The sequence below is a fragment of the Aquarana catesbeiana genome, linkage group LG02 (genome assembly GCF_042186555.1).
Source record: "Aquarana catesbeiana isolate 2022-GZ linkage group LG02, ASM4218655v1, whole genome shotgun sequence".
In the NCBI taxonomy this organism is placed as follows: Eukaryota; Metazoa; Chordata; class Amphibia; order Anura; family Ranidae; genus Aquarana; species Aquarana catesbeiana.
Window position 1 is genome coordinate 239,167,599 of NC_133325.1, and position 21,367 is coordinate 239,188,965.

General features: G+C 41.5%; 1 protein-coding gene across 1 annotated transcript in view; it reads right to left on the reverse strand.

Moving 5' to 3' along the window:
* COMMD6 (COMM domain containing 6) overlaps positions 1-20,992 on the reverse strand; it is a 40,381-nt gene extending 19,389 nt beyond the window's left edge. The window contains exons 1-2 of the mRNA XM_073614265.1: positions 20,841-20,992; positions 1,564-1,622 (exon numbers count right to left, since the gene is read on the reverse strand). Of these exons, the coding sequence (XP_073470366.1) occupies positions 1,564-1,622; positions 20,841-20,868 (87 nt within the window). The 5' untranslated portion in view covers positions 20,869-20,992. The remainder of the gene's footprint in view (positions 1-1,563; positions 1,623-20,840) is intronic.
* Positions 20,993-21,367: the final 375 nt, after the last annotated feature.

Sequence of the window (21,367 nt, forward strand, 5' to 3'; positions counted from 1 at the left end):
TGCCTCTAAACATCCTAACGTGCATGGGCACATAGGATGACATAGAGCTGCTTCTACAGGCAAAACTCCTCTAGAAGCAGTGTATAAGCCAGTGTGCAGGTACTCTCTTGCTCCTATAGGAGTTTTGCCGGGTTTTGTTCCCTGCCTTAGAAACCGCTCAATGCTATCCTATGTGTTCATGCACATTAGGACTTTTAGAGGCATATTTCAAGAAGAGAGTTTAGAGGCGGAAAAAAAAAAACACATCACAAGTGCATTTTTGGAGAGGAGTTTCAGGCAGAAAAAAAGCTAAACGCTCATAAATGCGTCTAAACACACATTTAGGAGCATTTGGCGCTTTCAAGTGTACATTGATTATAGTGAGGGGAGCAAATGTCCATAAATTCTCCTAAACTCTTGTGCAATACCAGCTACTATGAGCATTTTTTCTGCCAGATGTTCTAGCATTTTTTTTCTGTTCCTAATGTTCATTGGCCCTCAGTCTGTGCTTTCTGAACCACTTCTGCTAATTTTGGAATATTACAGCCATCAGATTACTAGTCTACAGGGGAGGCTGGGGGTCTGATCTGAGAAAGCAAATCCCTCCAACTCTACCATTATGTCTGCCATCATGCAGAGAAAGTGCAAAACTTAGTAATGGGGAAAAGAACAACTGCAGTGAGCCCAAAGGTAAGGCAATACTGGGGACTACAGTAGATCTTCTTCTACTTGCCTTATTTTGTGTATATCTCCCACAGGTCAGGCCTTCTTCAAACCCTGTTCTGTCTGACAACCATGAACAGGACAAGAAATGAGGGGAAATCTCTCTCAAAACACATAGTTGTACAAACCTGACCAAGGGTATAGCCCTTCAATTCTCTACTAAACATTATTGCTGTCTATGGCAACAATTGAGGTGAAATCTCAGCAACAGGTATACAGACAAAGACTTGACCAGTTCTTTTAGCAAAAAACACTGATCACTAATCTACATGCTTACCCCTAGGTATAATTCCCTCCCTCCTCACAGTACAAATCTGCCCCCTGCCAAAATTCCCCCTCTCAGAACAAATTTATGCCCCCCCTCCCCATGCCTCAAATCCCCCCCCAAAAAAACAAACACACCCTTCCTAGTACAAATCCTCTACCCCTAAAATTTACCCTTCTAGTACACATGCGCCCCCCCCCCCCCCAGCAAATTCCCCCAAATCCATCTTCCCAGCACAAATCTTATTCACCCCCTCCCTACACAAATCCCCTTAAATCACCACTCTTAACACCCCCCCCCCCCAATTTCCCCTCCTAGAACACTACTTACCCCATGCCATCGACCAAATTCCCCCCTTCCAACACAAATCATCTCTCTCCCCCCCCCCCCCCCCGGCAAAAACTCCTTGTGGAGCCTCCCGCAGCTCACACAGTGCCCAAGGCAGCTGTCCCTCGTGCCCACCCCTTGTCCTGGCCTTAACAGAGGTTCTCACCCCTGATCATTCTATCAAAAACTAAAAGTTGGACCGATAATTCAACCTTATCAATAAAGCACAAAAAGATTTAATAAACGCATTATTAATGTAAATTACTTACCACTTCCGCAAACAGGTCAGGTGGTAAAGATTTAATCAAGTTGCTGGATTTTTCGAAGCCTGTAAGAAACATTTTGTGAGACTGATGGCTCTATATAACATTAGGCAGGAAACCCTGCTACTGTTCATAATAAATAAATGAAAAAAAAAATATATATATATATATATATATATATATATATATATATCTTTCTTTTCACTAACAGAAACCACAGTGAACTCCACGCATGTACATTACCCTTCATTTAAAAAAGTCAGAATGCAGTGTGGAGCCTGCAGTGTTCCTTGGAGAGAGCTCTGCTTTAAGATCAAATCTGGGCTCACCCCAGAGAACAATGCTGACATAATAATGTCACTGCTGCGCTTTGCATGAATATTCTTTTATTGAAGTGAGTAGTGGTAATACAGCCTTAAGCCCCTTTCGTGCTTGAATATTTTTGCATGTGTTTTTGTTACTAAGCCTACATATGACAACATTCAGCATTAGGAACCCTATTCTTTTCAATCTGCTCACATCTCTGAGCTCAGTCACTCAAAGCTCAAAAAAGTACATGAGCTTTTTTGCAGACGAGTTTTGCGCATTTTGGCCCCAGACTTCAATGGAAGCACCTGGAAGTGCGCAACACAAAATGTTTTTGTGTACTTTTACAACTAAACGACTGTTCTTTTCTAGTATCCTCCTCTCTTCCCACGCAACAGCTTGCAAACACATTCAAAAGCATTTAAGAAAAACATGTGTACATGCGCAAACAAAACGCCTGTATAAAGGATTCCAGAAGTGCTTACTAGATGTGAATGAAGGCTTAGAGCAGCAGGCCTGTGACAATCTGTATTGACAGTATTAACCTCAGTTATCATCCAACCTGGAAGAGCGAAAGTGGAACTAAAACCCCCTATGCCTTTCAGCCATGGAAGCTGCCATCTTTTCTTCTGTTTGATCTGCAACTATCATGATGTTGCACATGTAATCAGTTATGACAGCAGCTATTTGATGGTTTGACAGTTTGGTTGAGAGCACAAGCAAACGTGGCAGTTAGCAGTCACGGCATGCCAGGAATCTAACTGTTTTTTGAAACAATTAAATCAAACAAGTTCCGCTTATATAAGTTTCCGTTATATTTACTCCTTTTTAAAACCTATGCAATGATCATTTTACACTTCTCATCTCCCGTCACGCTGTACAAACTCTCTCCTGCCGAGATACATTCCTTCTTAAATACGGAAATGGGAGTGTGAGTTGGGTAGGACCTTCTCCATTGCTCAAACTTAAAGAGCCATCCTTTCTGCACATAAGTCATCCACAGTCAACAAATATCAGGAGCAGGGTTACAAGATTATCTTGCATTGGTACTAGGCTCTGGCAGTTTTTCCTAGATTTCTTTCCTGCAAACATCTAATCTGTTCTACAAATGTGTGAAACGATCAGCGGCACCCTAAATGAATGAAGTGCAAAGTTGCAGCCGCTATACACTTTAAGTGAAATCACTACATACATGTGCAGAAGAGAGGATCCGAGCATTTTGACGTTGCGCAGCCACGGTGGTGAGCAAACGGGCGCTCTCAATACATGTAACAAGCGAATTTTGTTTTTATATCCAGTAACTGTCCTCTTTTAGCGAGGTTTTGAATAAAAGTTTTATAGCAGAGAGCACTATGTCGGCTGTGTTTTTGATTACATGATACGAGTCCCTTGAAGTGGAGGAAGAGCTGAATAATCTCAGAGATCAGCCCCCTATCTGTGAGGGATACATCGGGTGGAGTGGAGATCGTGAAAGGGAGAAATTGAACAGCTGAGTCCTGAGAGAAAGAAAAGATGTTTGCGGAGTAAAAATAAAGAGTTAATTTGAGTCTTCCTGACTCACCTTTGAGGTGAGCAGATTAAATAGCTGGTAGTGGTTTGCACATGCAATAAGAATTATTGAGAAGCAGGGTGATATGATAACACTGGAGCACTACTATCAAGATTGATATATGGGACATTTATTATGAATTTTTCATGAATTTGAATTTTATTGCATGTATACATAGCACTAAGTATAGCATTGAATTATCACTGTAGTATCGCTGCACTGTGTGTGTATGTGTGTCTTTTGGTACACACAGATAGATAGACAGACAGATAATCTTTTCTGGCACTGCTCTTCAGAAGAGGGTACTCCCCTGCACATATTTTGAAGCTGCCTGAAGGTTTGTCCATTTAGGGAGGTCAGGCAGTTAGTGCTCCTGCTTACCTCCGTAGACATAACTAATCAGATGATGGCCTATTTACTAAAGCCAGCTGCCATAACCCCTGTATATTCAGGAACGGCATGCGTTTCTCTTTAGGATAAAAGTGGTCTCCGTGGCTGATTCACCGCAAGATCACTTTTATCAGTGGTGGAAGAGGGCCCCAGTAGCGGCAGAGGCGATCGCGTCCACTCCCCTCACTGCCTGAATGCCGAGTGAGGGAAAGATGGCCCCTGCTCGGCTACGTCAAATGTCACTTCCGCCCAATGCTCTTAAAAAGGGGATTTTTTTTTTTTTTTTAAATTGCATTTTAGTGTAAAAATGAGATCTGAGGTATTCTTTACTGCAGATCTCACATTCAAGAGGTCCTGTCATGCTGTTTTTCTATTACAAGTGATGTTTACATTCCTTGTAATTTAAATAAAAGTGATCCAATTTTTTTTCTTTTTTTAAAAAGGACAGTGTAAAAATAAAAGGTAAAATAAGAAAAAAAATACGTAAGTCGCGCCCGCATATGAAAACGCTGTTCAAACCACACGTGAGGTATCGCCGCGATTGTTAGAGTGAGAGCAATAATTCTAGCACTAGACTTCCTCTAACTCAAAACTGGTAACCTGTAGACATTTTTAAATGTCACCAATGGAGATTTTTAAGTGCCAAAGTTTATTGCCAGTTTGAAGCCTGACATGTTGGGCATCAATTTACTCGGTGTAACATTATCTTTCACAATACAGAAAAAAATTGGGCCAACTTTACTGTTGTCTTATTTTTTAACCAGTTCCTGACCAGCCGCCGCAGCTGTATTGCGGCAGGTTGGCTCCCCTGGGCGAACCGACGTAGCTATACGTTGGTTCGCCTTTTGACCACTAGGGGGCACGCGCATGCGACACTGGAACCGATGCACGTGCCGCCGGGCACCCGCGATCGCTCCACACAGAGACGGAACAGAGATCTGTCAACGTAAACAGTTGGGCTGAAACGACTAATCGATTAATCGACAACCAATCGATTATGAAATTGATTACTATTTTCATAAGCGATTAATCGGCCAGTAACATAATGGGGTTAAAAAAAAAAAAAAAACGAGCCCTTTATAGTACAAAAAGAGCAAATAATCGCTATTGTAAATATTACTTTCACAGGTCTACAGTACAAAAATTAACCCCTTAAAAGTAGTGATTATCTGCTTTTTGTACTCTAATGCCGCGTACACACGGTCGGACTTTTCGTCTACAAAAGTCCAACGGACGCTGACGGACTAAAGCTGGCTGGTAATCCGATCGTGTGTGGGCTTCTCCGGACTTTCAACGGACTTTTTTAGCCTCAAATCCGACGGACTTTAGATTTGAAGCATGCTTCAAATCTTTACGTCGTAAGTACGACGGACCCCGAAGTCCGCTCGTCTGTATGCTAGTCCGACGGACAAAAAAACGACGCATGCTCATAAGCAAAAACTAAACGGAAGCACTCGGTCTAGTAAAACTAGTGTTCGTATTGTAGGTAGCACATTCATCACGCTGCAAAATCTGTGATCGTTGAATGCAGCGCATTTTATTTCTTCTTTACGAAGGCTCTATAAAGAACGAAGGTGTTTTGCTGTTCATAATCAGAGTTCTCCCAAACTGATTTCTGGATTCTTTTTCTCTTTGATCTCATGAATGATATAGTATGCATTTTAAAAACAATGTTTCCATACTAATAATACTTTTTCCCCTTTTTTTTTTTTAGGTTTGTAAAGTTACCACAAAGAACCCATTATTCTGTTTTTTTTTTTTATAGTGATTATTTTTTAGTTTTTAGATAAAGTTAACCCAAAGCACCGTTTTTGGTTACGTAAATTTTTGGATTTTCAAGACTTACCACTTGAACATTATTAACATTAGTAATGTATTTTTGGTGTGTTTTTTTTCAAACTCAATGAGATTGTTGTCCCTTGTTAATTTAACATTGTGTGTAAAATCAATGATTTCAAAGAAAAAACATAAAGTCTTTTGCTAAACTCAAAAAATGATCCATTTATTCATGGTCAAAATAAAATAAAGAGGAAGTCAACGCTGTAAAAAGTCGGTGTACCAGAAAATTGGGATCTTGCGGAGTCCATATAAGAGGGAGCACAATCTGGTCCAAGAATCCCAGAGATCAACAGCACCAGCAGATGATCTAGATGTCCCCAGACTGTGGTCCTACAACAGCCTGCGTCTTCTGTCAGACCAGACTGAACCCAGGTCATCATTTTCTTCTCTTCCCTGCAGCCTTTCCTCCACGCTGCCCTGCAGCCTTCCCTGTAGCCTTCTTTTGAGGCTGTGGCTCTGGTGTTTCAGTTGTGGCAGGAGGAGGAGGAGGAGGAGGAGGAGGAGGAGGGGGGGCTGCCTCATGTAGTTGGGTGTTTTGTGTTAGCGTGCCCTGCAGCCCCTTATGGATTGTTTCCCCAAATAGGCGCTCACAAATGAGGCGCTGCTCCCTATTCATCTGAAGAAGCCTGCTGGCTAAGTAGCAGCCATAGGATTCTTCCGCTTCGGGGGGGCTCCTTAAAAAACGGGTGGCCTCTTGCATGAGGCGCAGGGATGCATCCTGTGTGACCATCCCCTTCCTGGCCCTTTTTTTGGGAAGGTGGAGGGGAGGCACTTGGGATTCGGTCAGGCTCCTACTGGGCCCAGCCACCTCACTTGGCCCAGCCACCTCACTTGGCCCAGCCACCTCACTGGGAGCAGCCACCTCACTGGGAGCAGCCACCTCCTGCCTGACACTGGGCCCAGCCTCCTCCAGGATGATGGTGAATCCGGCCTCCTCCAGGCTGTCCATGGGCCTGGTCTCCTCCTGCCTGCCACTTTCCCCACATTCCTCCTGGATGGACTCATCCTGTGTATAAAAAAAGGACAATAGTTTGAGTATATTTTTTTGGGTTCATCAATGACACACAGTTTGCTTCTCATGAATAGCAAATTCAATGTGAATACTTCTCTTTAATAAAAGAGTCTAATCAGACACCCTAATTATTTCAAGCAGGTGCCAAACATATTTAGCCACTACTGTCAATTGATATGTATACCCAATTTTGAGTGCCAAATTATTTTAGACAATTATAACATCCAGTTAACATCATTAATATTAGTACAGTAAATATTTGTTAAAATAATTTACCTGACTCCAGATGGTCATATCTGGTTCATCCAGGATGGAAGACCCAGCTTGCTCCTCATCAGCCTCTGCTGGGGTGGAGGGAAGGGTTGAAAGTGATGGCCTGGCTTCATTCTGGTCATCCAGAAAACGTAGTTGATTATAGTACCACAGCCTGGGTACATAAACATCATCTGCTGATGCTCCTGATCTCCTTGATTCCTGGATCTTCTTATGCTCCCTCTTATACATGTTCCTCAAGCCCCCAATTTTCTTGAGCAATGTCTCCATTGTTGCTTCCAGGATGGTCGCCTGGACAAAGGCCAGAAGTCTCTCCAGCGTTGACTTCCTCACATGCTTAGCATAATACTGAGGGTGTTTCACCTCCCACAAATTCCTCATCTCTCGATATTTGGAAATAAAAGATGTAAGGAACTCTGGATCCTTAAATAGGGGATTCATTATATCTGGAAAAGATGAAGTCACAAGACAAAAAACACTTTTATTATAGGTTTCGGCTAACCCCTCATCATCTTCTCCCTATGTAGGCCTCATCAATCTATCAAGCCATATAGGCCGCTTGCTACAAAGTCATGACCATAAAACCCAAAAAAAATATATTTAAAATTACCTTCGTTTTGTAACGTCCAGGTCCACTATCACCTACGCACAGAACGTTCGTACGACACGTGCGCAAGGGCCCTCTTCATACACTACGCATGTGTGAAACTCCGCCTGCGTCGCCCGCCCCTGACGTTCGAAATTAACTCATGTTCTCCGCCCCCTAATTCGACGCACAGAACGTACGTACGACACGTGCGCAAGGGCCCTCTTCATACACTACGCATGTGTGAAACTCCGCCTGCGTCGCCCGCCCCTGACGTTCGAAATTAACTCATGTTCTCCGCCCCCTAATTCGACGCACAGAACGTACGTACGACACGTGCGCAAGGGCCCTCTTCATACACTACGCATGTGTGAAACTCCGCCTGCGTCGCCCGCCCCTGACGTTCGAAATTAACTCATGTTCTCCGCCCCCTAATTCGACGCACAGAACGTACGTACGACACGTGCGCAAGGCCCCTCTTTATACACTACGCATGTGTGAAACTCCGCCTGCGTCGCCCGCCCCTGACGTTCGATTTTAACTCATGTTCTCCGCCCATTTTTTGTTACGGCGCGTAGTGGAGTTAAAGAATGGCGGAGACACCTGAAATGTTGACGACCTCAGGTAGTGGAGACAGCCCGGAGGCTGGAACGTCAGCGAAATCTATGAGGCCTAGATTTAAGGCCTCTAATATGAGTTTTAAAGAGATGGTGGAGATGGTGGCCATTCTTCACAAAGACGACTATGATGGCAATTATGGGCCGTACGCACGGCCAAATTTGCGCAAGGCCAAAATAATGGCGAAGGTCGTGGAGACTTTGCAGGCATCTTTTGGGGTCCAGCGCTCCAAAGATCAACTGCGAAAAAGATGGTCTGACCTGAAACTCAGGGAGCCGGATCAATACCGACGTATCCGGAAAGTTCTTAAAAAAAGTAAGTACTTGTCGTGTTTTTCTCTTGTGTTTATTACCTTGTATACTGCTCCATGTGCTTTTCCTTCCTATCCGATTTTTTGTTCATCGTTTTAAACGATCTTTTAAGAAACCTCGTTACATATCTATAGATATATATCTATATATACATATACACATATATATATACATACATATATATATACATATATATATATATATACATATATATACACATATATATAACTATATATATAACTATATATATATATATATATATATATATATATATATATATAACTATAGAGAGAGATATATATATATATATTTATTGAGAGATAGATATAGATATAGATATAGAGATATAGAGAGAGAGAGAGAGAGAGAGAGAGAGAGAGAAATATATATAGAGAGAGAGAAATATAGAGATAGGTAGATAGATAGATATAGAAATGTAAAACATTCTTTTTGAAGTTATCTTAATTTTGTGGCTTTACATTTAGTTAGATATTTAGAGATTTTGTTCCAGATATAGAGAGAGATCAAAAGATTATTAACTATATTTTGAGATATTGATATCTATCTATCCGATATGTCTTTCTAATTTTAAATATTGAGGTAAAATAGGAACTCTACACAAACCACTTCATTACAAATGTTGGAAAATTACTATGTACTAAAATATCTGTGTGCTAATTAGATTAATAATTTTTTGTTTCACATAGGGGAAAAATCACTCAGCCAACAACCAGAAGACAGTCCACCCCAAGCAAAACATGATTGGGAAATAAGCCCAAGTCCCATTGAGGATGTGGAGGAAGGAGAGGTGGGCGACATGGGCACCCCACCAGGTGAGTGTCTGACACACCAGCTTACGGTAATCTATGCATGGCTGCCTTTTATTTTATGTAATTTTTCTACTCTATTTTAGGTGATCTGGTTGTGCTTGAGTCAAGCAACAGCGCCACCCCCGAGGATGTTCATGAAGTATGCGACATGGGCACCCCACCAGGTCAGTGTTTGAGACACCAGCTTTATGGTAAGGTAAACTTATGTGTGCATATTTCTAAACATATTTTTTTTTTCATTCCACTTTAGGTCCAAGTGACTATTTCACCACAGACAGTGCCCAACGGCTAATTGCTCAAATAATGGCCTGGAATGGGGAGATCGATCAAATGCGGAATCGGCTGGATCGTATGCAGCAGGAAATGAAGGACATGATTGATGTTTTGGGTCGAATCTAAATGCCCTTTTTTAAACCCCAAAACATCAATCATGTCCTTCATTTCCTGTTTTGCTGACCCCATTCTGGGCCTTCTCTTTTTTTTTTTTTGTCAGAACATAAATGGCTGTTTAACCTAATGTAAAAAAGGAGGGCTGTTTCTCGTAAATACCTCAAAAATCCACAAAAAAATAAAACTTGATTTTAAAAAACCAAAAAAATTAAAAAACTTGATTTTAAAAAACCAAAAAAATTAAAAAACTTGATTTTAAAAAACCAAAAAAAATTAATATACAAACTTTATTAAAAAAAAATAATAAAAACAAAAATAACTTGATAAAAAAAAAAAAACATAAACCAAAAAATTGCTTTAAAAAAAAAAAAAAACAAAACAAAACTTGATTTTCCCAAAACAAAAAAATAAGCCTGTTTGTGAAAATCAAAAAGCCAAAAATATTTTTTTGTGGATTAGGTATAAATATTTAGATATAATTATATTTTGATACATTATTAAGATATCATTCTATTTTTGTCTATGAACATTTTATACTAAATGCAGAACTGAATGCATAACAACCATTAATAAAAACATCTCCTTATAGGAATTAAATAAATGTGTGGTTTGTTATTTCAAGGCTCAGTATCATTTTAGTTATAATTGTAAAAAAGTTGTTTACAGTGGCAATGGAGCTTATTTAGACATTTAAAATTACAATACAGTTGGCACTACAACTGCTCGACCATAACCTAGGAGACAGCCCAAAAGAAAGGCAAGCAATAAATATAATGCAAGATTTCATCAATAATTTTTTTATTGTCAAAAATTATATATCCTGGCCCATTGCAATGGCCCCCCTACCCATAAAATAATTAACATATTGCTGTCTAACTTGACGGGCACTTTGGGGGGCCAAGCCAGTACGGACAGTATCCAGGCCTGTAAGGTTGGCTTCTATTTGTCCGGCCTCAGGCCCAACTGTGCCTATATAATTTGGAGAATGCTTATTTAAAAAGTTGTGCAGAATGCAGCACGATAAAATGATAAAATTAAGTTTGTATTCCGCCAAATTAATGGCTGTTTGAAACAGGCGGAACCGGCTGGCCAGAATTCCAAACGCATTCTCAACCACTCTTCTAGCTCTGGCCAGCCGGTAATTAAAAACCCTCCTCTCCGGGGTGAGGGTTCTTTGGGGGAATGGCCTCATGAGGTGCTTGCTGAGAGCGAAGGCTTCATCGGCAATGAAGACAAAGGGGAGTCCTTCCACGTTATCCTCATCAGGTGGCAATCCCAGGCCACCACTCTGGAGACGCTGGCAGAACTCCGTCTGGGCAAATACTCCTCCATCCGACATCCGGCCATTCTTCCCCACGTCCACATATAAAAAATCATAGTGTGCCGACACCACCGCCATTAAAACAATACTGTGGAACCCCTTATAATTAAAATAATATGACCCCGAATGGGGTGGTGGCACAATGTGGACATGTTTCCCATCTATAGCCCCTCCACAATTGGGAAAGTCCCAACGGCTGGCAAAATGGGATGCCACAGTCTGCCATTCCTGTGGCGTTGAAGGAAACTGGGAAATCAAACAAGAAAACCAAAATCAATTAATTTGGAAGCTAACATTGCAAGAAAATTAGACAATTAAAAACATTATTCCCCAGCATCAGTATAACATTCAATAATTTAATTGTTCTGGAATAACTAATATGGAAAGGCACACTTATCAGATTGCTCACCCCCTCTGATGGAACATTGATTACATTTTAGGGGGTTGTGAAATCCCTAAAAAAAATTACTTTTAGGACACGCAGGAATTTAGGGACTAAAAAGGCTACAAGACTGCAGTTGTCGCACTCTGCAGGTGCAGTTGCTAACCAGCTTACAGTAAATGAGGTAATGTAAAAAGGCATTCATGTTGCAAGGAGTACACAATCACATGCAAGGGCAATTAATGAAAACACTTTGAGGCTTGCATATGATTTGATGATGGAAATCAGCAGAGCTTCTGCTCATTTACTAAAGCACTGGAACAAATGCACTTGTAGAGTGCACATGCATTTTGCAAAGTGCAACATATATTTGCTTTAGACAAATCAACACCACAGAACATTCCAGCAAATTTTAACGAGGGTGGGGGTGGGGGGGTTGTGAAATCTAGATAATTGCTCATTAGCAGCACACTATTTGGAGTGAGTTTAGGTGGTGGGGGGGGGGGGGGTTGTGAAATCTAGATAATTGCTCATTAGTAGCACACTATTTGGAGTGAGTTTAGGTGGTGGGGGGGGGGTGGTGGGGGGGTTGTGAAATCTAGATAATTGCTCATTAGCAGCACACTATTTGGAGTGAGTTTAGGTGGTGGGGGGGGTTGTGAAATCTAGATAATTGCTCATTAGCAGCACACTAAATACACTCAAACAAAATACATTCCAAATGAGTAGACTAGGTGGATATGTTCCCATCACTTCATGCTGGGAAGGTTATTGAAGGAAAATATACATGCATGACAAAAAATAACAGTAAAAAATTCCAGCATGTGTGAGGATAAAAAGGGGACATTCACACTATATTGCAATGATGGTAAGTAGTGTTTGAAGCAAGAAATACATCACATTATCAAAGATTACATAAAAGAACATGTGATGCTAATAAAAGAAAAATATCTTACCTTAATATAGTCCTTCTGCAGGACCTGTATGATGGCAGAACAGGTCTCTGGGATAATGATCCCCAGAGCCTGGGGGGAGATGCCTGTCGAGAACTTAAGGTCCTGCAGGCTTCTCCCTGTGGCCAAATACCGCAAGGTAGCGACCAGCCTCTGCTCCGGAGTGATGGCTTGCCTCATGCAGGTATCCTGCCTGCTGATATAGGGGGTCAGCAAAGCCAACAAACGGTCAAAAACGGGGTCCGTCATCCGGAGAAAGTTCCTGAAATCCTCAGGATTATTCTCACGGATCTCACGGAGCAAAGGCATGTGACAGAACTGGTCACGCTGAAGCAACCAATTCTTGGTCCATGAACTCCTCCTCGCCCTGTTCATGGACTGGTCTTGGGCTGAAGAATAAACTACAGCACCAAGCACATACAATGCACGAGCTCTACGACGAGTACGTACAGGTAACATGGCTTCAAAACGGTCGGCTGGTCAGAACGCACTAAACAGAACGCACTGAAGAACAGCAAGGCCTGTGAAGAACGACCTGAAAATCAGGAACGAGCGGCCAATAAAACAAAGATTTCTCAATGCCAACTGACCAAACGCACTGAAAAGCAGATACAAACCTCACAAGCACAGACTGAACAACAGTTAAAACGAACTGAAAAATACGAGTCTCACAAGCGCGAATCGTCTCTCACCAAACTTCTACTAACACGAGATAAACACGAGATTAGCAGAAGGAGCCCAAAGGGTGTCGTACGGGCTATTGAACTTCCGTTTTATAGTCTCGTCGGACTTGGTGTACGTCACCGCGTACTAGGCTGTCGTACTTTTGTGTGGTCGTGTGTGTGCAAGTCCGTTCGTAAGAAAGTCTGCCGCAAGTCCGCCGAAGGTACGTCGGAAGTCTGTCGGACAGGCTGTCGGACTTTTGTAGACGAAAAGTCCGACCGTGTGTACGCGGCATAAGGGCTAATTATAGTTTTGTTTAACCTATGTGCTTTTTGCAGAAACGCACTACAGTTCATTTATATGGTTTCCTATGGGACATGTTCACATCTATGCTTTTTTCAGCCGCTGGGTATTTGGAAAGGGTCAGGGACTTTTTTTTTTTTTTTACCGCAAAACGGTGCTTTTTTGGGTCAATATACTTCAATGGAGAAGCTGCAGAAAAGCATGTAATGCGTTTTTGCAGCAATTTGTGTTTTTTAATCTGCCCAACAACAAATTGGGCAAAAAAAAATGCAAATACACAAATCGCAGTAAAATCACGTGCGCAAAATTCAAAACACACAGCAAAAAGCACTGCAGCAACAGATCAAAAGCAAACTACATAGGTGTGTATCGAGCCTTATGCTGGCCACACAGATCAATTTTCAGACGAGAATATTCAGATGAAAAATCTTTGTACATTCGATGAATGAAAGAATGTTTGAAATTTTCACTTGTTTTTAACATTCTGTTTTTAAAAGGAATGTAATTTCTGAACGAAAACCACATGCACTGTCTGAAAATTCCTTTGACTGAGAAGTTTTTTATTATTTCCAAATTTTCCCATCACTAATGATTAGAAAATTGAACGAATGTTCTTAAAATGACTTTTTTTTTTGAAGGAAGACTGTTTGTTTTTTTTTTTAAATAAAAAAATGTGATCTCTGAGTCTGATAATATTTACCAGATTCACCCTTTAATAGTATATCCAGTATATCTCTCCTCTAATAGTATATCCAGTATATCTCTCCTCTAATAGTATATCTCTCCTCTAACAGTATATCCAGTAGATCTCTCCTCTAACAGTATATCCAGTAGATCTCTCCTCTAACAGTATATCCAGTAGATCTCTCCTCTAACAGTATATCCAGTATATCTCTCCTCTAACAGTATATCCAGTATATCTCTCCTCTAATAGTATATCCAGTAGATCTCTCCTCTAATAGTATATCCAGTAGATCTCCCCTCTAATAGTATATACAGTAGATCTCTCCTCTAATAGTATATACAGTAAATCTCTCCTCTAATAGTATATACAGTATATCTCTTCTGTCTGTTATTCTCAGTGTGGATCAGATATTTTGCTCCCTAACCATATAGTTGGTTATTTATATTTACCATTGCATAGAGGTATTTAAGAATAAATTGCCTTTTTTTAAAACTTTACATATATATAATTTATGAAAATAATCGTTAGTTGCAGCCCTACAGACAGATCTCTGTGCTGTCAGGGGTGAGAAGAGCTATCTGTTGTTCATATTAGGGCTGCAACTAACGATTATTTTCATAATCGATTAGTTGGTCGATTATTGTTTCGATTAATCGATTAATAACCTTAAAAAAAAGTGTGGTGTATAATTTAGTTAGTATGTAAAGTTTTTTAAAAAAAAACAATGTATTCTTAAATATCCCTATGCAGTGGTAAATATAAACAACCAACTATATGGTTAGGGAGCAAAATATTAAATCCACTCTGAGAATAACAGACAGAAGAGATATACTATATATACACTATTAGAAGAGAAATACAGTTTTTTGGCCAATTTGTTGTTGGGCAGATTAAAAAATACAAATTGCTGCAAAAACGAATTACATGCTTTTCTGTAGCTTCTCCATTGAAGTATATTGAACCAAAAAAGCACCGTTTTGCGTTAAAAAAAAAAAAAAAAAAAGTCCCTGACCCTTTCCAAATACGCAGCGGCTGAAAAAAAGTATAGTTGTGAACGTGTCCCATAGAAAACCATGTTAAATGAACTGTAGTGTGTTTCTGCAAAAAGCACCAAAAAACACAAAGATGTAAACCAGGTCTAAAATGTTTAGTAACATAATGGGGTTAAAAAAAACTAAAATGAGCCCTTTATAGTACAAAAAAAGCAAATGATCACTACTGTAAGGGGTTAATTTTTTTACTGTAGAACTGTGAAAGTAATATTTACAGTAGCGATTATTTGCTCTTTTTGTACTATAAAGGGCTAATTTTATTATTTTTAACCCCATTATGTTACTGGCCGATTAATCGATTATGAAAATAGTAATCGATTAATTTCATAATCGATTCGTTGTCGATTAATCGATTAGTTGTTTCAGCCCTAGTTCATATAAAGTATGAACAACAATTGCTCTCCTGACCCAGGCAGTCCCACCTCCCCCCCCCCCCCCCCCGTTAGAATCACTCCCTAGGTAACACAGTTAACCGCTTGATCGCCCCCTCTTGTTAACTCCTCCCTGCCAGTGACATTTACACAGTAATCAGTGCATATTTATAGCACTGATCGCTGTATAAATGCCAATGGTCCCAAAAATGTGTCAAAAGTGTCCGATGTGTCCGCCATAATGTTGCAGTCCCGATAAAAATCGCTGATCACCGCCATTACTAGTAAAAAAAAAAAATATATATTAATAAAAATGCCATAAATCTTTCCCCTATTTTGTAGATGCTATAACTTTTGCGCAAACCAATCAATATACACTTATTGTGATTTTTATTAGTAAAAATATGTAGAAGAATACATATAGGCCTAAACTGAGGAAAAAAAAATTAGCTTTTTAAAAAAATGGGGATATTTATTATAGCAAAAAGTACAAAATAATGTTTTTTTTCAAAATTGTTAGTCTTGTTTATAGCGAAAAAAAAAAAAAAAAAAAAAAAAAAATCGCAGAGATGATCAAATACCACCAAAAGAAAGCTCTATTTGTGGGAAAAAAAGGATGTCAATTTTGTTTGGGTGCAACGTCACATGACTGCGCAATTGTCAGTTAACCTCTTCAGCCCCAGAAGAATTTACCCCCTTCCTGACCAGTGCGTTTTCTTGTGATTCGGTACTGCGTCGCTTTAACTGGCAATTGCGCGGTCGTGCGACGTGGCTCCCAAACACAATTGATGTCCTTTTTTTCCCACAAATAGAGCTTTCTTTTGGTGGTATTTGATCACCTCTGGTTTTTATTGTTTGGGCTATAAACAAAAAAATAGTGACAATTTTGAAAAAAAACGCATTATTTTTAGGGGATAGTTTTATGGCATTTTTATTAATATTTTTTTTTTTTTTACTAGTAATGGCGGCGATCAGTGATTTTTATTGTGACTGCGACATTATGGCGGTAATGTCGGACATTTTTTACACATTTTTTGGGACCATTGTCATTTATACAGCAATCAGTGCTATAAAAATGCACTGATTCCTGTGTAAATGACACTGGCAATGAAGGGTTAACCACTAGGGGGCGGGGAGGGGTTAAGTCAGTACTAGGGATGTGTTCTAACTGTAGGGGGGATGGGCTGTGCGTGACACGTCACTGATCTCTGCTCCCGATGACAGGGAGCAGAGATCAGTGACACTGTCACTAGGCAGAACGGGGAGATGCTTGTTTGCATCAGCATCTCCTCGTTCGTCCTCTCCGTGAGGCGATCGCGGGTACGTTACTTTGTGCAGCCGTGCCATTCTGCCGACGTATATCTACGGGAAGCGGTTAAAGCGACAGAGTGCCGTATCGCAAAAAATGGCGGGGCTGAAGTGGTTAATTCAAAAAAGTGTATTTTTTCAAAAAAAAAAAATGTGCTTGCAAGACTGCTGCACAAATACGGTGTGACATTAAGTATTGCAATGACCGTCATTTTATTCTCTAGGGTGTCTGAAAAAAACCCATATATAATGTTTGGGGGCTCTAAGTCATTTTCTAGCAAAAAAAAAAAAAAGATTTTAACTTGTAAACAACAAATCTCAAAACGAGGCTCGGGGATGAAGTTAAAGTGGAAGACAAGTCCACTTTTTAACTTGTACCTACAGGTCTATGGTACAGTAAATATCTCCTAAACTTGCACTGTTTAGGAGATATTTGCAGGGGATGCAGCCAGTGACGTCACCGGCCCATGCGCTCTGAAGGGACAGCATACCTGTGCCCTGCCTTCAGAGCTCCATACAGGGCCATTCATATAGCCGGAGCACACAAACCTGGAAGGAAGACTGGATGAAAATGGAAGTGCCAGGAATTTGTGACAGCGATGCACTGAAGAGCTCTGTGTACAGGTAAGTCTGTTATAATGTGCTAGTGTACGGTGCATACTAGGACTTAAATCAGCTAAATTAGTTTTATTTTTGTGGCAGTTTACTAGGTGTGTCCAGAAAGTAATGAGAATACGATTTTGAAAATTATTTTATTGAAAAATGTTGAACAGTGGCAGCCATTGGCTCCCATTGATGTCAATCACAGCCAGTGAGTAGGAAGCAGGGGGCAGAGCCACACTCTGTGGGCCTTTTGGCCACACAGAGGCAGCTTGGGAGCGAGCATGAATTAAAATGTTCTATTATTGTATACCTGTTTGATGGGTGCAAAAAAAAAAAAAAAAAAATGTATGTATCTATACACAATATTTATGCGTTCTTCCAGACAGAAATCCTAGGAGTTGATAACAGTGCAGGGGTAGACAGTACAGGAAGTTATCACTTAGCATTGTTCCCTGCTCTCTCTGGGGACTACAAGGCACCTACCTCTGTTATAGGGAAGAGAGGGAGGTTTTGTGTAGTCCTAACACTCTCTGTCCTAGGGTGATAACATTGCTTAGTACGCTTGTCATCATAGGCCAGGAAGAGAGTTAAAAAGTGTTTGTAAACCTCAGACATGAAATATGAAGAAAGCACATCTCTGTGTAGTGTGTACTTGTCTCAATCCAGAGCACCAAGTGTCATTGCTGTCTGCTGCTCCATTACTCTCCATGAGTCACTTCTGACAAGTTTTTCGGACACCATGAAAGAAAAGGTGATAGGGGAGGGATCTCCAGCTGACTGACAGCCTCAGCTCTGTTGCTGTGTGAAGGGGGTGTGTCCCTTCCCTCCAATCAGCTCTCAGAGCTCTACGCTCTCCACTCCTTTTTTTCTGACAGCTCAGACAAGCTTTAGAAATTCTGGACTTTGAATGGATATAGAGAAAATAAGACCACAGATAAATAGATACAACTTATGTAAGAGGATTTGTTTCATTCCTAAGGTTGGGTATCACCTGAGGTCAGTCACTTCACTGGGTAAATTGTAAGGGTTTACAACCACTTCAATACCAGGCACTTATACACCTTCATGCCCAGGCCAATTTTCAGCTTTCTGAGCTGTTGCTGTTTAAATGACAATTGCGCGGTCATGCTACACTGCACCCAAACAGAATTTTTATCATTTTGTTCCCACAAATACAGCTTTCTTTTGGTGGTATTTGATCACCTCTGCAGTTTTTATTTTTTGCTAAACAAATAAAAAAAGCCCGAAAATTTTGAAAACAATAAAAATTTTGCAAATAAGTAAGTTTTCTCCTTCACCGATGGGCACTAATGAGGTGGTACCGACGATGGGCACTGGTAGGCAGCACTGATGGGCATTGATAGGCGGCACTGAAAGGCTGCAAAGATGGGTACTTATGGGTGGCACTGATAGGCAGCACTACTGGGCACTGATAGGCATCCCTGGTGGCACTGGCAGAGGTAGGCATTGTGAGTGGGCACTGATTGGCAGCTGCCTTGACACAGATTTGCATTTCCCTGGTGGTCTGGGGGGGCATACCAGGTGGTCTAGTGTGGATGGCCATCCTGGTGGTCCTGGGCAGCATGATGGCGGTCCTGGGCGGGATCCAAGGGGGGGACTGCGCTGATAAACAATCAGCACAGACACCCCCCCCCCCCCCCATCAGAAGAGCCGCCGATCGGCTCTCCTCTACTTGTGTCTGTCAGACGCGAGTGGGGAAAAGCCGATCAACGGCTCTTCCTGTCTACATCGTGATCAGCCGTGATTGGACACGGCTCTTTACTAAGGATGAGCTCCGGCGTGTTCGCACACTCCACGTGCCAAGCCTGCCAGGAAGTCGGCACGGCACTGCGCTAATCAAAGGCAGTGAGACATTTCCCGATCTCTGCAGCCGCACATCGGGAAAATGTCTCACTGCCTGTGATTAGCGCAGTGCCATGCCGACTTCCTGGCAGGCTCGGCACGTGGAGCGTGCGAACATGCCGGAGCTCATCCTTACTCTTTACTAAGATCGATGTAGCAGTGTGTCAGACTGACACACGGCACCCCCGATCTCCAAGCTGCACGCCCCCACGGGCTGTTATCCTGCAGGACGTCATATGACGCCGGGTCAGGATAACTGAACCACTGCCCGGTCGTCATTCTGCTATAGGCCGGGCAGGAAGCGGTTAAAAGGATATTAAACCTTTGTTTTTTAATCAAAACAAAAAACAGGTCTATACTTACCTGCTCTGTGCAATGCTTTTGCAAAGAGGAGCCCCAATCCTCTTCTTCTGGGGTCCCCTGCTGGCGCTCCAGGCCTCTCCTCTTTGGCACGTGCCCCCACGGAAAGCCACTTTCCATGGGGGCACCCATGCATGCTCACTCCTGAGCCCCGCTGCAGCGTACATTGACAGCGGGCAGTTCCAGAAAAAAAAAAAAAAGTAGAACATGCTGCATTTTTCCTGGACTGTACTGGAATGCTCTAAAATGCATCAAAAAGCACATCCTTATTTAAGGTTAAGGGCCGATTCACACCATAGAAATGCAGTCCGAATGTGTTCCAGATGCTTTTCTGAATGTGTGTTTTTGATGCATTCCAATACATTCCCCCCCCCCCCTTTTTTTTGTGAACTTTAAATAAGGACGTGTGTTCCAGTGAGCTTTTGGTGTGTTTAGGTGCGTTGCGGTGCATTGTTGATGCGGGGAAAATGCAGCATGTTCTACTTTTTTTTCTGGAACTGGAACGCACTAGAACTGCAAGCACTGGTGTGAACTATGCCACTGAAAACCATATAACCTACTTTGCATGCATTTTTGAAAAAACGCACTGAACTGCATGTGGTGTGAACTGGTCCTAAAAAAAAAAAAAAAAAAAAAAAAAAGAGGAGGGGGGGGGGGTGGAATGCACTGGAATCCATCAAAAACATGCATGCAGAAAAGCTTCTGGAACGCATTCAGACTGCGTTTCTATGGTTTGAACTGCCCCTAAGGCTTTACAACCACTTTACTAGCAGGGTTAATAGCTAGTGTTAGACAAGAAAACAAATGCAGCCACCAAAACTGCCACACTTTAAGTTGTCACTAGAACAGGAATAGAGGGGAAATCTTCCAGCATGGACACTAGTTCCAGTGGCAACCAGGGATTCTCAACCAGGGTGTCAAACCCTCACTTTGGAGGGATTTCCTCTAACTTCCTTTTTTGGGATCTGAGACAGGAAGTGAAGGGAAACCTTCCCAATGGGGCACAGATGCAAAAAAAAAAAAAAAAAAAAAAGAAGACAGGGGTTATAACTCAAAATAGAATAAAAGGTTTTGTCTTTAGTTTTACTCTAGGACATAAAACTGTTTGCGTATGTATGGGCTATGTCAGTGATTGTACAATTGAAGAGTAATCTGTGACAGATGATAACTACTATAGACCCAAGTGTAGGATTCCTGTGACATACAGAACCAGAGACATACTTTTGCACACACATGAGAGTTGCCCCATGGACCTCTGGCATCTCATCCATGGCAATGCAAACACATGTAATCTCAGCACACCCCACCCACCTACCTGCTCCTGACAGCTCTCTCTCCAACATCCTTACACCACAGTTCCAGCAGTATTTCCCATCATACCCAGCGGCTGTCACATGAGCTCTAAATCACATGACCGCAAGTTGAGACAGCAGCCACCATGTTTGTACCTGGCACTTATGCCAGTGAGGCATTGCTGTGACTCACACAAGTGTACACGCCGTCTATATGGCTATATATATATAAAGCCACTTTGAATAACACTGCGATTTTACTAGTAACCAAGGGTGCTAAGCCCCACAAGACTCATTTACATAGGGCGAAACAACCATTTGGAACCGCCCACAATGAGCAGGCCTAGCTACTTCTGGCCTATCAGATACAAGGGGCGGACACATGATTCAGGAAGTCGTAGAATGACTGGACGGTTCAGCCCTACGTTACGTCACCCACCACCGATAGCCAATGCTGTGCGACCCACTACACACGCTTCGTGATCTGGAAGAGTCCATTTGTAGCTGATAAGGGGGAGGATCCGTTATTCTATAAAGGACATATAACACT